This window comes from Rhamphochromis sp. 'chilingali', assembly GCF_963969265.1.
Source record: "Rhamphochromis sp. 'chilingali' genome assembly, chromosome: 1".
Classification (NCBI taxonomy): domain Eukaryota; kingdom Metazoa; phylum Chordata; class Actinopteri; order Cichliformes; family Cichlidae; genus Rhamphochromis; species Rhamphochromis sp. 'chilingali'.
In genome coordinates, this window is record NC_137929.1 from 43631954 (window position 1) to 43648941 (window position 16988).

The 16988-nt window shown below is 41.1% G+C and overlaps 1 protein-coding gene across 3 annotated transcripts in view; it reads right to left on the reverse strand.

The window, feature by feature from the left end:
• shroom4 (shroom family member 4) overlaps window positions 1-16988 on the reverse strand; it is a 102377-nt gene that overhangs the window by 53169 nt on the left and 32220 nt on the right. For all 3 annotated transcript variants that reach the window (XM_080899050.1, XM_080899051.1, XM_080899052.1), the window contains exon 2: window positions 13507-13658. In XM_080899050.1, coding sequence (XP_080755176.1) covers window positions 13507-13658 — 152 coding nt within the window. The remainder of the gene's footprint in view (window positions 1-13506; window positions 13659-16988) is intronic.

Genomic DNA, 16988 nt, shown 5'->3' on the forward strand with positions numbered 1-16988 from the left:
GCTAACTAAAAATAAAGACAAGATGATAGTTTATTAAATTTTAATGAAATCTGCAGATTGTTTAGATGAAGTTTAATAAACTCCTTGCTATCTAAAATATAACGGGACAGCGGAGTATATTCTGTATATTATATAATATTATATAAGCTGTCTGCTTGACGTTTATTCAGCTGTGTAAAAACTATAACTTTAAACTCAGCAAAACCGATTTACTCAGGAACAAATAAAATACTAAAAAATGCCAAACAATATCATTTTTAAGTTATCTAAGTGACTTATATATATGTTTAACCTGAGTAGCGAAAGACGGCGGTGGGTTTGAAAACGATTGGCCGGGAGCTCTAGTGAGCCTAGTCCCCGGCTGGTGGGTAACAGACGTCTCCGAAAACGTCGGAGCGCTTTTCAAAATATGTGGTGTCTTGATAAACTGAGCAGATATTTGAGGTTTACACAGCTACATTCTCGCCTGAAAATATGTTAAACGTTTATTTTGTGACCCAGAAAGAATAATAAGAGTAATATTAAAACTAACTAGATGCCGCCATTTATGTAAACTGAGCTGGGCTGCGCTATGAATTCTGGGACAGAGCTACGTCTTCTTCGGGGTTTAACGGCAGCTGGCATCCTTGTACATGCAGTGCTGCCATCTTCTGCTTCAGTCCGTTATTACACTCTTAAATCCTACTACTTATTCCTGCGTCTTTTGTGATCTTACAAAGCTTCAAACGACACGTCGACTATTAAATCAGTCGTCGACGATTTTGATAGTGGACGTAATCGTGGCTAGTCGACTAATCGTGGCAGCCCTACAGCCCATCAATCAATCAATCCATCTAGATCTATTGATCCATATTTCTATCTATTAATTTATATCAACCCACTTATCATATATCATCACCTACCTACTTATCAGTCCATCCACCATCAGTCTAACCGATCCAGCTAACATCTATTCATCCATTCATCTACCTATTTATATCCATATCAATCAATTGATCCCTTCATCTTTCCATTGATCCATGCATCAACTATGTGTCTATTGACAGATCTACCTGTCTATTTGTAAATGGTAAATAGACTGATATACATATGGACTTAGTGCTTTTCTACTCTCTACAACCTGCTATTCACACCCATTCAAACAAGCACTTTCTTCTAGAAGAGTAAGTTATTTACTTACCTTCTAGCTAACATTCACACCTAGATGGAAGCATCTGGTTTAATGCCCAATGCATCTGTGGTCTTGCTCAATTTGGCATGCAGACTGGAGCCAGGGATCAAACCACCAACCTTCCGATCAGTAGATGCGCTGCTCTCCCTCCTGACAGCCACCCCGTTAATCCATCCATCCATTTATTTGTCAGGGACAATGCACACAAACTAAGCTCATATGACCTGATTTAACTACTAGTTAATTTCGTGTTAAATTAATGGCCTAAATCTTGCAGCTTTGCTACATGTCATCTTTTCTCACGTTCCTATCTGAGTCAGGAATCATGTCAAAACATGTCAGCATTTTCTTTCACCTAAATACCAGAGAAGTCCCACAAACCCTGGATTCTTTTCTCCCCCAGCCACTTTCCCTGTTTCCATTCTTTCATCTCCTCTCCCTCCTCCCCACTGCGGCCTTCGGTTAAAAACAAATGTTTGACTAATGTGAAGCGCAGATGAAAGGGTGAGTCGAGATGAAAGGGCTTTGTCATAAAGTCGTGTTTACGCTGTCAAAATCATCAAACGTGATGTCAGGCTCTCTTGTAATTATCATTTTAATTTCCTTACGTATTCTCCTTCTGCCACGTAACTCCAGCCTTTGCCTCGCTGAGTCGGTGGGTATTTCCTGTTGTTCTGTCGTCTCATCTCTATGAGTTTTAGACATTTACCAGATTGCTGACAGAGTATGACAGAGTATTTATAGAGACGTATATAAAAATGAAATTGGGTATGACAGAGCGAGATAACCTTGATCTGTGCGGAGAGACTGAGCAAAAGGTAGGTTAACACAGAGACAGACAGACTCATGCCTGCATCCACACCAATGGCTTTCTAATTAAATTAAACTAACATTCATGTTTGGACTGTGGGAGGAAACCAGAGCACCCAGACCCAACCGAAGCTGCCAAATTACAGACCTGAACCCAAACCGAGGCTTTACTTCTTTGGCTCTTTTTGCTCTACAGTGCATATTAGTCTTCTTCATTATTACAAAATCATAGAGAAAAAGAGCTCTATGTCTCGATACTGAGACCTCCCATATTTCGCTTGATAAAGGGAAACCTGTACGTGGAAAGCAGCAGTAAGACCGGAGCACAGCACAGATAAGCCATCAACTGTATGAAAGGCGGGTCTGAGGGGGAGGTGGTTGCAAAGCTGTCTGCAGAGTAAGTGGGGGAGGCTATATGGGATGAGCTGAGCCACCCGCTGAGCAGCAGAATCTAAATTAAAGTGTTTTAAAAGCAAAAAACACCAAATTTTGCCTTCACCAGCTTGGTTGTTAACCCTGACGTGGAATGAGAGGTTTACGTGTAACTGAAGACACAGCGTGTTCACTGGGTAACAACTAGTCATGTACCATTCATTAGTCACCGAGTATACTTTGGATAATTGTGCTTTTAGACTCTATTAATGAACGTTCCCCATCTTTTTGCAACCAGAGAAGTCGCCCCCTGCTGGGCATGAAAAAGAATGCAGGCTCACTTTTTAGACCAGGCAGACATTTTTACGTTGTGACACTGGTTTATCCAGACTTTGAAGACACAGTACATTTTATCTGTAAACTCACATTTTTTTACCAAAATACTTTGTTACTGCTGCACATTTATTAAATGATTTTTCCTCTTAAATTCACACAGATACATATTCTTCGTACAGGAATCACTCAAAATAGCTTAAGTGAGATGCAACAAAGAAAGTCAAGCAGTTTGACTCTATAAATACTGATCGCTTCTGTTTCGCACCAGTTAAGATTCATGCTATGTGTAGTTCACTGGCGCCCCCTAAACGGGTTTTTTGGTACTGAAGTTCTAAAGATTTGGTGCTTCCATTTACAGTTGCACACATCAAAATGGTCGAATAAAACTAACATTTTAAATGCTTCTTCCGGGTTCATGTAATTGTTATCATGGCTGGCAAATGTAATATAAACATAGGCGCATGTACACCTGCATGTACAGAGGAGCTTCCTATTCCATCAGTCGCTGTAAATAAACTGTTTGATCTTTGTCCGCTTCCCATTAAAGACGCTGCTTTTCACACAAGTAAACACACAAATCTTGCTAACACATTAGCTGGACAGGAAGCAGGGACGGGAAACTCTGGGAAGAACAGGAAATAATGATCCAAAAGTTGAAGAATGTCCTCCTGCATGCTCCGTGGCTGCCCACCACTGAGGGAAGCCAAAACACACTCACACACACACACACACTGCAGCTGAAATTAACAAAAGGTCTCTGAAAACAGGAAGTACTATAGAAGAGACATTTCCAGGTCGGGCCAACAAAACATCCCCAAACTTCACTTCCAGAAATATATTGGAAAAATCATCACTCGCTTAAAAACACCCCAAAATATGTAAAGAGACAAAAATACTCCGAGGCGACAACACTTTGAAAAGGAGGGCAGAGGGCTGGCAAGCGTAGAAACTGAAAACTATTCTTATCAGAGAACACAGACGCTTAAAAAAGTCTCTTATGTTTCATTTATGTAGGAAAGTGTGTGAATGAGATGTTCATTTCATTTTTTAAGAGATACAGCAACGCAGCAGAGGAAATGATGTTCCTATAGATGTATGAAGCTAACCTTTTATGCAAAACATATTTATGAGTTAGAAAAGAGCTTCAAAATGTCTACTGAAAGCCATCAAAGTCCAGTAAGACAGGTGTACAGAGGCGCAGGTAATTTCCACAGTGGAAGGTGGAACAGGTGGTATTTACAGACTGTTCATAAAAGACAGACATAGTGGAGCCAATGCAGATGTGCTTTAAACATGGATTCTTTTGAATGGCCAGCAGGGGGCGACTCCCCTAGCTGCACAGAGACTTCAGGTTGTACGGAAGTCTGGGAAAATTACTGGCTTCATTCTTGATTTATAATCTCTGTAAAAATGTTTCTAGTGAGTTTATGATCCAAATCGCTCATTACAACATGGAGCTCACTTTGAAAATTATTTTCACATTTATGTAAAATAGATTATAAAGCAAACTGTTTCCATATGGATAGCTAGCGTTGTTATTTACACTGGCATTTCCCTCCTTTGACATATCAAAAGAAGTATATGTCAGTCATATCGAATTCACATGAAGAACTCCCCTATATAATATGTAGCAAATGATCATATCTACATAAGCATGTCTTCATGTATGCTAGTGTGATTTTTATTATAAAGTGTGGCCAATTCTGCGGCTGTTTTGGGGTAATTAAGGACAAAAATGCTCTTTACTGCCCTGTCCTTCATAAAATGATGTTCAAATTTATGTTTTTTTGCTTTTCTGTTAAAAGAAGCATTTTTAAGACAGTGGTTGTCTTAATTAAGAGAAAATACAGCAGCAGTTAACAATAGTGTGGGTCTCTTTCACCCTCAGCTGGCTTGTTAAAGGAGCCATAAAGCATCACTCCTGAAAATAAAAGCTAAAATGGACCCAAACACACTCCCCTTTTCTTACCCTCCACTGAACTGCTGGGCAGGCCAGTAAAATCCTGCGGTTTGCCAGATTTAGCCTGTGGGCCTTCCTTTGGCCTGCTCCTCTTTCAGCAACAGGACAATGTAGTAAGTCTGATCTGAATGTGTTTTATTTAAAGAATAAACAATGGTGCTAAGAATGGCGAGAAACAGATAGAAAACAGACTAAATGCAACATCTCTGTAGCAGCCGACAGGCACGAGAGTGAAGTCCTTACTGTAAATGCAATGGAAAGCTGTCAGACACAATACGCCCTTTTGTAAATCATACACAAGCCTCTATTTCAAAGCTTTCCAAGCAGAGTTTAGCAAAAAAGAAAAAAAGAAGTAGTGCAAAAAAAAGTTGCACAAAAGTACTATTATCAAAATCATCATCTCTCCTCGCCAACTCATTTCCTTCCACTGAATTTACATCTCATAATTAAATCCACAGTGTGTACATTTTCCCCACAGGCCCCATCGGCTGAAAAGACCATTTATTCAGAGGCCACTACTGTACAGGGGACCCCCGGTGAGTGACTTCCTGATGTTTCCACAGGCAAACGTGTTGAGCACATAATAATCCACAATATTACTCCCCATGTAAGGCCGTTTAGACCATTTGAGCTTTAATGGAGCTTAGAATAACAGAACGAGTGTGCAGGATAATTTCGCACCTTTATTAAACACATACACATGTGCATACAGATGTAAAACCATAGCAGGGCCCTTAGTTTGGTGGGGAAAAAAAGAAATGAAATGTAAATTAAACGTAGTCTTGCCAAATTTTTACAAAACAAGATGATTGGTTGAAAGATTCCCTTTAGGTTGCCAAGCAAAAAGACAAAACGGGCACAAGCTTCCAGAAGAGGGCGCTGTTCAGGCCTTGTCAGACTATGAGCTTGTAAAGCGCTGATAGGGCTGTGGCTTTATCAACCTGAAACATTTCCTGTGCTTGATGAGGCCCTCATCTTTTTTTGTATGGAGGAAAAGACACAAACTTCAGAAACTATTCAGCTGTCATTCTCAGCCTGTACAGCTTCTTATAAGTACTGCTCATTTTTACAACGTGTCGTTTTCAATGCAAACGACACATACAGTTCGTATACCTCTTTGCAACTGACTGATCTCTAGGCCCATGTGAATGGGGCTACAGCAGCTACTTACAACCATTAGCAGTACTTATTTTTTCCAAAATGACCAGTAGTTACCAAGTAGTTGCCAGCAAGTCTCGAGGTCTGTGTAACTGGGACATAAGCAAGCTAGCTAACCACAGGATTAGCACAATAGCTTCTTATCCAAATATAGTAAATTCTAGCTTCTAAAAACTAACATGTTGTGACCAAAACACTAACATGGAGGATTCAAAATGTGTCCAAAAGTCATTATGTAACGTTGCAGTGGCTACGTCCATGCTTTTGCACTACCTGTAACTCGGGTGGATAAAAACATGTTATAAGCTACTTGCGGTTGCTCCCTTGCTACAAGGGGTCACCACAGCTAGCAGCTCGGCATGTTTCATTTGGCATGCTTTTATACCGAATGACTTTCCTGACGCAACCCCAAAGTGGATTTGTGTCTCCAGCTAGAATAAACCAATAATTGTGCAAACCACTGCACCACCAGAGGCACCAATGGATAAAAAGATGCTAAAATGCCAAATGTGCCACACAAAAAAATAAATAAATAAATGGTAGGCCTTTATATACCTTGGTGACCAGCCGAAGCAACATCTATGTGCAGGAAAACACTGCTGTTCTGCTCTTTTTCTTTTTCTTTTTATAATGAAAGCACACACAAAAATGGGTGTTGAGTTAACTGAAACTGTAAACTTATGAACTGTGAACTAATCTTCCACATTTTGCAGTTTCAAGTATTCATACAAACACTGTAATGCTACTAAATTAGTCTGATCTGAAACTAATGGCAAAAGAGGGACTTTCTGTTCAGCTAGCCACTTTTTGGCATCACCGAGTCCAAGCCAAAAATATCTGTCCCACCAAACCACAGCATGTCACGCTTTTTACACATTCCCACTAAAGATGTAGTAAGGAACACGAACGTCCATCCATTTACATCTCTGCACCAACAGCCCCTATGTGTTACTAAAAGAGGTGGTAATGAGTTTTGGCTTTTGACTAAGGGCCCTTTTCCACTGTTAAAAGTATACAAGCAGAGCCAAGTGTGCAAATGTGAGCATTTCATCATCCCTGGCCAGCCAGTATGTGTGTGTGTGCAGTACTTTCAGAGGGTTCCTTGTTCCTGTACAGTAATGACTAAAACCAGACTGGCAGGCGGGTGACGTGACTGGCACAGCGTCAGGGTCAAAGTGCAACACAGTCCCACCTAATACAGAGGCTGTGATTGGTCATTAGTGTCAGTAACGTGTCAATCACAGGGGGTTTAATTTATGTGTGGGCGACCAAAATAAGAGCACTCCAGCCAAAAAAACAAATAATACCTCTTTATGGGCACAGACAGAGAAACACGCAGGCTAATGGCACAGAAATGCTGATTCATACAGAGGAGCTTGCACAGATTGAAGGAGGTTATAATACTGAATGTCATCTTTACAAGGCTATGCTGTTTTATGAGTTTTAAGATGAGATGCGCCCACATTTTTAACCACCTGAGCTCCAAACAGTCAGAGAAGAGGGTGAGGGGGGAAATCTTTAACGTTAACTTTAATTAAAGTTCATTCAGTTAGTTAATTCATCCATTTTCTAACCAAAGGCTCCCTATTTCTTGGCCACAGTTTCAGCTGTTCTGGGACATAAAAGTGCTCCCACCAATTAGGAGACCAGCTCTAATAGAGGGTGCAGACTGCATGATACAACTGCAGTGGAGGATGGCCATTGTTAACGACGATTTATAATTCTAACTCATACAAAAACAGAGGTGGACATAAGTTTAGGTGGAACTTTTTTTTCTTTTAGCTGCTGTACATAATTTGCAGAGAAATCCTTCTTAAAGACTCCATGCACTTTGGTTTAATTTGCCATTCTTCACTAATGTATAGTCTATCTCTCAGATATAAAACGGTGAGCTTTTCTGACTATAATTGCTTCCTCAGGCATGGTGACCATTGTAACAGCAAAAATCATGTGCATTCTGAGCACAGACCGCTTTTAGAGGAAGATCATTTCCTCCACCTGCCAATTGCTGCATATTATGCCGTCACCCACACTGTAAACATTATCCTTTCATCTTCCTGCGTTTATCCAGGTCCAACATGCAACAGTCCAACAGATGCCAAGATTAATCTCCAGCCCTTCTGACGGGAGGCCAAGGTGTTTCCCCAAATCAGCCAAGAGATAATGACCTGAAACACCTCACCCATGAAGCACCCTAGTCAGATGCGTGAATCACCCCCAACGGGCTCCTTTCGATGTGGAGGAATACAAGCTTGACTCTGAGCCCCTACCAAATGGCCAATCTCCACATCCTGCCTCTAAGTTCTCATTGCCACAACTTTTATCTGCAATCTCAGTCTTTCAATGATAAATCAAGGGTGGGAACGTAGATGAAATGCTTGCTTTCAGGCTCAGATCTCTTTCTGTCACCAGACTAGACCGATCTGTCCAGTCTCACTCACAATCCACACTGAGCTTGCAGACATACTGTTCATGCAAATTTCATAACAAATAAGAGTAGGATCTGAGCTTTAGATAGAAGGATTACTTCATAGGTTTTGTTCAGTTTAATGACATCTTCATGTGCAAATTTTCCAAGTGTACATTTACTGTTGCAACTTAGTGGATGAAGGCTGAAATCTAACACATGTTTATATATAATAGTTTCTTTTTTTGCAGGGAGAGAAAAGAAAAAGCTTTCCCTGTTTCCATACGCTTTGTTGTTTTTATCAACTTTTGTCTCACACTGGCGTTGATTTTTCCATACTACCTAACTTACTTAAGATGTAAATCCAAGATATTAGTGGTGTTACAACTACTGCTTTGTCTCCTTGGACAGCTTCAGACAGCTGTTTGGCAGCAACGCGCCTTGTTCTGGCCTTGAAACCAGACCAGCCGTCCAGCACCTCGGGGTTTTCTGCTCCTGTTTCTGCAGCAGGCGGATTAATTCTGTTAGGCATGCACACAACAGTATTTACACCCACATGCGTACTACACTGTACATCATATTCAGCAGGCTCAGGCTGACAGATTGACCAGTGGACAGACAGAAATGTCTTTAGGAATGCAACTGGCGATGAGAACTCTCCCAGTGAAACCCACAGTGGGTGCTGGTGTCTGGTATGTGTTGCATGTCTGACTGCTGGGGCTTTCCCAAAGCTGTGTGAGAGCCGACATGTGTCCACACATATGCTAAACACTCAACACTAACAGTCTGATCGGTTACATAGATATGCTGTAGATGTACTGCCAAGTTAGCAGCTTCAGACTTTCTGGATATTTACAGCTTAAATTGAAAACTTTTTAAGATGTTATGGAAAAACATGCAGCTCGTTTCTTCATTTATTTGGCAAAATGTCCGATTTTTGTTGTTTTAATGCAATTCTCAGAGCTCTGGTTGATATTATTAGCTGCTTAATTGGTCTGAGCAGCAATTTAAGATGAAACATATAGGTTTAAGTCTATACAAATAGCCCTTAACCCTTTCCCCTATAAAGATGAGCTCCCCTGTACTCTTAAAGACGAGTTCTGAACCCTCAGTATATCAATAAAGATGTGCTTTGATGACTATTTGAACAGTTTCCAAGGGTTTTCCAAGGATAGCTGCATAGGCAGGGACCACTCTCACTAACCACTAATTCACACCCGGTCATTTTGTTGTAAAAGCAGGCCTGAAATATGAGAGAGACTACTCACATCGGTAGAGAGAAACAAGGGTTATTCAAAGTAGGCTCAGAGTCAATCAAGCCAACAAAAGTACCAGAATAAATATCCCCAAATCAAATCGCTGATAAGACTGTGACGTGTCCTCACATGGGTCAGAAGTATTAAAGTTAAAAAGGTTTCAAATGAACGTATTCTTAATGACATTTCCAATACAAATGGTAGTATGACTATTACTAATCTGTCAAAATATTTTAGAGTATCAGGCCAGCCATTAACTCAACTCCAGTTACTCATTCTGTGTGCTCTGAACTAATTGCTTGTTATAGAAACAGGTACGGCCTCCCCGAACGACCCCGTAACAGAGCGCCCATTGTTGAAACACTTTATTACACTGATCAACCAGTATTTTGCTGCTGGGAGTCAACTGTACTTTAACAAATTTTACTTGCTGACATCACTTGCGAACTCATTTTCATTACCTGTTTTTTGGTTTGTTTTATTTTTTCCCCCAGTTATGACATGCCAACTGTTGGACAACTTAGGATGGCTGGACAGAAACAGCGACGCCCTTCAGCATTCAAGAAATAAGTCTGGTCTCAAGGAAAGTGACGCCAAGTATAGGTAAGGTTGGTCCTGAATCAGCAGCAATGGGAAGCATTAACACAGGTTATCCCGAATTTTGTTGGCAATCGCAGAGCAGAGAATTATGCTGAGCTTGTGGATAACACAATGAAAACATATCAGCTCAGGAGTGCCAGAATGACACTGAAGACGCACTTACCTCAAGTGTTTTTCCACCAAATCTTGAAGATGTTAGCAGGCAGGACAGATTTGATGTAAGATAGAAAAGTGATGGAGAACTGATATCAGGGAGATTTTGATCCGGGCGTGATTGCGGACTACTGTTGGTTCTTGAGAAAGACAGATGGCTGTGCAGCACAAGCACAAAAGCAAGCATCTAAAAACAGTTGCGAGCACGCTGATCCCTGGTGTGTTTTCAGAATGAACAGATTAAAACTATTTTTGTTAGAAATAATTACAATTCAAATGTAATTACAGTTAAAATTCCTGTCATCGCGTCGATTTATTATACTGATATTCAAAACTGTCAAAACGTCAGTGATAACAAAAACCTGACACGCAAATTCAATTAGATTTCATATCTGAACTCACTGTAAAAGAACTTGATAAATAGCTGAAGTTCACAGTTCAATCAAAGCAGCAATCGGTTGAGTCCAGCTCCTGACAATTTAAATGCCAGAGCTCAGATCTGCTGCTCTTTTCCCCCAGCACTTTTTTAATCCACATTAAGATGCCAACTGGAGTTCAGTTGACGGGCTGAAACTGTTCCCGTCATTAGCTCCAGCTCCAAAGCCAAAACACAAATGATGTTTTTTTGCCCTTTGTGTGTCTGTGTGTTTTTGTGCACAAATTTCTACCCTTTTACTATGTCTCAATAAGGTGCATCCTTGTGTTAATCAATACAGCGTGTTTACACTGCATATTACTCCTAAACAGACCTTTCAAGCTGCTGAGGAGTGTGCACCACTTCAACTTGCAGTTACACTTCTGTGAAGGTGCATGTCAAGCTACAGTGTAGGGTCCAGAGCTGCGCTGGAGCCTGCGCCTTAGACTACACACAACCTCAAACATCCCATGAATCAAACATTAAAGTTCTGAGGAGAAACAATGCGTAGCTGTTTTTAGCAGGAAGCTCTGACAAGCACGCTAGTTGCAAAGTACCTAAATGATAAACAGAAATTTATCTGCTATAGAGCAAGATTGTTCTTTCTGGAAAGGACCATAAACGGTGCTTAAAGAGAGTTGACGTCAGAGTTACAACCATGAAGTGAATGCAAAAGTCCAAGTCAGAGCAAGTGTCAGTTAAAATCTTCTGGATGTGTGCACAGTCCTGTGAGTTTTTGAATAACGGCAATTATGACTTTTAAATAAAGCACTAAGGATATACAACTGCTGGTGTAGATGTCAACAAACGCACACACAAGCAGAGTCACCTATACTCCGCCCTCACTGCTCATCGGTTTCCTTTCAGACACCCTGAAAGTCAAAGGTGACTTCCCGTGAAAAACATCTTAAGTGTGAGAACGCGCCTTTTAGGTGCCGATGAACCGGGGAAAAGGACGGCGACTTCCTCCCTCACCTTCCTTCCCAATGCTGAGAATCAAACTAAACACAATATTAGGGGTCAACAAGTCAAAGAAGACGAATGAGCCAACGTTCACTGTGAAGCCACGAAATTACTTGTTGATGAAGTTTATGTACGAGTGCCGTTTATTTAACTATTATGGTTGTTTTTTTTAAACTATTATTATTTTTTGAAATCTGCAATCTCAGCTTGGGAGCTTGACATGCCTCAAAATAAAAGCAGAGAGGCTGACGGGAATGATGCTGTGAATAGGCCGAATGCTGAATGGCTGAAAAATAAAAGAGAAAGGAAGCGACAACTTTGTTCACCGTGAAGAAAAAGAAGCCGAAAAACAAAAACGAACACAAAGAAGGGCCTCGAAGGGCAATGACAGTGGCTGAAGAGGACGTATTAAATGTTTTTAAGCTCGAGTTTCACATCATCTCATTTCTAAGACGAAGAACATTAGCCCCTGCTGCAGAGACCAAACTAAAGGCCCGGCAATATCATAAGCGTGAACCGCATTACTCCTTTGACACTGCCCCCTGGTGATAGTACACTGTTACAGCATGCACACAGCAGTCTGCAAAGCACGTGAATGTGCATTGTACAAGGTTAAAATATCAATACTACAATCTAAATATCAGGAGAACAAATCAATATGCTTTCAGATGTGTGGCTACATGTTGGTGACCTTTTCCTGGATTCTGGCTCCACTGACAGGTGAGAGGTAGGAATTTCAAACATGATACTGATAACCAGGAAAATACTCAATACTCAAAACCATTTTCCGAGAAGACACAAACCAGGGGGTTAGAGGTTCAGGGTTGTATCAGGAAGGACACGCAGTATAAAACGAGCCAAATGAAACATGTGGTACCTGCTGTAATGACCCTTTGTAAATTAACCGCAGCCGAAGCACACTATCTTAACGATACTATAATGTGGCTATCGGGTAACTGATAATAGTTAACCAGTCACAACATTTGGCAACTCCTCCCTGAGCCTGCTTCAGCCACAGCTTTCTTCCTTTTAAAAGGGAGTTTTTCCTTCCCACCGTCTCCAAGTGCTGCTCATAGGGGACAGTCTGACTGTTGGGGGTTTCTCTCTAATATTGTAGGGTCTTTACCTTAAAGGTGAAGTGTACTGACTTCAAAAATATGCACTGACCAGGTTAAGAGTTGTGGTAACTGTTCAGTACTTTAATGATGTTGACATAAACTAGTTAAATCAATTAGTATCTGAGTCTTGATTTATTTTGACAAACCTTACTCAGTAATGACCCTTCAGGTCACCTCCTTGTTGCCAACTGGTGCCTTTTCCTTCCCCTTTCGAGCTTTCTTCCCCAGAAAAGGAGCACCGGGTAAAAAAAATTGACAGTGCTGCTCTGTAACCGATCTCCTGCACTCGTTGGTTTCCCACTGCTCAGCAGCTGCAAACACATGAAGCCCTCGCTCTCAGAACAAAGTAAGAGCCTTTCTGTTTCTTCTGACTTTCTCTCTCAGCACAATCTCACATGTAAATACAGCCAAGAATCACAGCAAAGTCATTATCTTTACCAAAACTGCAGGGGGACTTTGTTGGACGATGTTGCAGTAATAACCTCATTCGTGAGCCCGTTCGCCGAGGTTCTTTGTTAGAGGTAATTACACATTATAATATTATCTCAGCTTGTTCTTGTTCAGTTCCTCTCACCGTTGCAAACTTTTATTTAAATAAATGAACTAAATAAATAAATGAACTCTCACGAATGCTGGTATAGCTGCTTCTGCAGCAGCGCCGAATCCGAGTCTGTGTGAGAGGTATGCGTAGCTTCTGATTTTGTCAAATGACATCTCCACCCACAGCTCTGTCTGCTAACCCTAGCATGAACCTCTCGTGGATCTGTGTAGTTCTCACAGCGTTTACCTCCTGACTGTGAGCTTCAGTATCCTGTAGGATCCCTTAATGAGAATCAGGGCTTCTTGTCTGCTGCCGTAGAGGGGGGATCCGTTTATGTTAATGAGTTCATCACCAACTTTCAGCTTCTTGCAGTGGGCAGCCTTCCCTCCGTCCTCGATCTGCAGACAAAGACACGATTTGGTTGAGATGAAAGAGGACACTTGGAAGGCAAACAGAAGGACATTCAAGAAAAAAAGAAATCATTCTAATAATAAAAAAAGTCACTCAAAGACACATCAGCGCTGCCAGAACGACTCCTTTAAAGCCCATTTTGAAGACATTTTTTGTTAAACTGTCTTTGTCCCCCTGGCAACTTCACCCTAAACAGCATCTCCAAAAACAGCCCGAACCAAACATCCCACAGAAACCCATCACATTCCCCTGTAATAGACTCTGTGTGTGTGTTTGGCACAGAGGTGACTGCGGGTCACACAGTGGTGAAGGCTGTGCCGTTAATGCATTGCTGGGATGTTTCAGGGTGTTTTTTAGGCTGCAGAGAAGTGAGACATTGACGATTGTGCGGTGCAGTGTGGTGAGAGGTTTCAGTTCAGCCATAAATCTCACACACACACACGCGCGCGCGCACACACACACACACACACACACACACGAAGAGGAAAAAGCATGAAAGAAATAAAAGACAGGAACACACAGACGGACGGGGCAAATGACCTGCTTACTGAGCGGACCACCGGCAGGAAGACAGTCAGGCCAACAATGACAGAAAAATCAGGACGGATCTTTTTTTGTCATTTATTTTGCTGCGGTTTTATTCCCACATTTAGAGAAGTACTGGAACAACATGCTCATGCATCCAAAGAACAAATATGCATGTCACTGCAAATGCACTATAACGCTTCTGCTGGCACCTCGTTTCAGTAGTACTAACACTTCCACATAGGTAGTGTGTCATCAGTGACAGTAGCTCATTGGAAAAGCAGGATGGAAAATGCGCGCTGTTTACCTACACTTAAAAATGCTGCAGCCTGATAGCATCAATAAAACAGTTGTTTCCTCGATCATCAGAAACATTACTGTAAATTCTCTTCAAACATCAAAAAGTATCAAACCATCAAGTTGTCAGAACTTTTCCATCACAAAGTACTTGATCGCGTCTCATGACATCCGTACTACAAACCACATGAGAATGTCTGCTTATTGGCTAGCTGTGAACAAAGAAAATGCAGGAAGTCATTGGTTGATTATATGGTTTACTGCTGCAGTGTGTGTACTCTCCAGGTCTGCAGTACTCTGTGGCATCCCCGATGCAACGCATACCTGCTACTCTGCTCAGACCTGCGACGTACACCTGGTAGTTTAGTCGAGGCTGGACCATGTTCTCTCTATAAACGAACCGCCTTAGAGTTTAGATTCGAAACTTGACAGAGTCCGTGCAGTCGCCGTTGCATCCACACCTGCATGCCTCACAGAAACCGCTGCATTAGAGGGGGAGGAAGTCTTTTAGTGACCAACCATCATGTACAATCCAACGCGCCAGAACAGAATCAGTGGACAAGCTTAAGTGGACAAGCTTTATTTTGAAAGTTCGAACGCTTATCTCATCTTGCATTTTCTCAACCGGATAACTTGTTGGCCAATCTGGTTTGTCATATTTTAGTCCTGCTTATACAACAAAATGACTGGGTGTGCCTCAGAAGTTAGTGAGGGTGGTCTCTGCCTATGCAGCTACACTTGGAAAACCCTTGGAAACTATTCTAAAGGTCATTAAACCACATCTTTATTGACGTATGCTGAGGTGTCAAAAACCATTGTTACAGGTGACGCACAGGCGAGGTCGTCAAGTTTTGGGTTGTGTGTTAATCGGTCAACTCAAACACTTTGTCATCTTTTATAAGTATGTTGGCACTGTCATGCATTTTTTCTCTCACTGCCTCTCGAGCTAAAACAGTTTCAAAAATGTACCTTTTTGCAAAAAAACAACAACAAACAAACCAATAAGCACAAGTGAGGGTGGCAACAGATTTCTGTTCACAAACCACTGTCTTAATTTAAATGTGTTTAAACTAAAGACACTGATACTGGGTAATCTGGGAACACAAAACTTTGTTTCAGAGATAAGTGATAAAATGCTGTTGGTATGTATCTAATATTAATCATTAGATACATACATCCCGGGCCGCCCCCCACCCCCAAATTTCACAACCCTCAAATAGTGACTGAAATCCTTTTTCTCCTTTGGCTTTGTCAGAGGTCACCAGGCAGCTAGAAGCTGGTTTTATTATCCATCACTTTCAGTTATCAACCCCAGGTGAATTCCACTATTAACCCAGAATAAATGCTCTTTAAAGATGTCTCTGGGGCAAACGTAAAGGAATATATTCCAGGGTGGAAACGGAGAGCAGACCTGCCCCTTCTTTTATTAATCATTCATTCATTCACTTTTTTGCTTTTACTGCTTCAGAAAAAAAAAATCAAAGGAATGCGTGTCATGGAAACACAGGTCTGATTTCACGGTTTCAGGATTTTACAGACACGCAGCGGGGGACTCGGCCCTGCGAGCCAACTCAAACATAAAGTGAGATCTTTCACATATTAACTCATTCTTTCTGCCGAGCTCTCCTGGGTCTGATGCTGTCATCGACTTCAAAGGTTAAATATTTTCATCCAAACATGAAAAACTTTAAGCAGTTAGTCACATTTGAAAGGGACACTTTTATCACAACTTTGGGTTTTGGTAGCACTCTGTTTCTGTGCTGTTTTAAAACTATTTTAAGAGTCCAATTTAAGAATGATGACTTAGTGACTTAGGGTAAGTCATCAGGTCTTTCTAATATGCATTGGCCTGTGTCCATTTATCATACCTGAGAGGAGCAATGCCAGAAAACTGTTTTCTATCAACATCCCTAATTATAGCAAACAGATGACAAAAAACACCTCTCTGGAAAACCCTGCTGGAGCATCTATTAACAGTTGTTGTGGAAGGACCTAAAACAGTAACATCAATGGTGATGAGGGTGGGGTCAGGTCGGCAGATTGAGGTGTTACTCTCTTAAGTCATCATTTTTTCAGGTAAGTGTTATATAGGGTTTTCCAGGTTGGCTGTCAAATTATACTGTGAAAATGTCTTAAGACACTCCTTACTGTTTTGTATTTGCTTCCAAGGACTTGGTCTCAAGCAACAGTGCTCAAGCCTTTTGGCATTGGCTGCCTTTTTTTTCACTCACTTTCAGTCCTTTCCTTGTACCTGACCAGGAATAATTTTATGACTTATTATTTAACTATTAATCATTCAAGGATAACAAAGGGCACCTAACTCAAGAGATGAACCTGTTTAATTCTGCACATAACAGTTAACTTCACAGGAAACCAATTTTAAACTGTATCTTTAGGCATTTTATTATTAGCAGCCTGTCACAAAAACATCAACAGATTGTGACCCATCCTGTAATACCATGCTGAAACTATCTGATTAGTTGCCAAACACACTG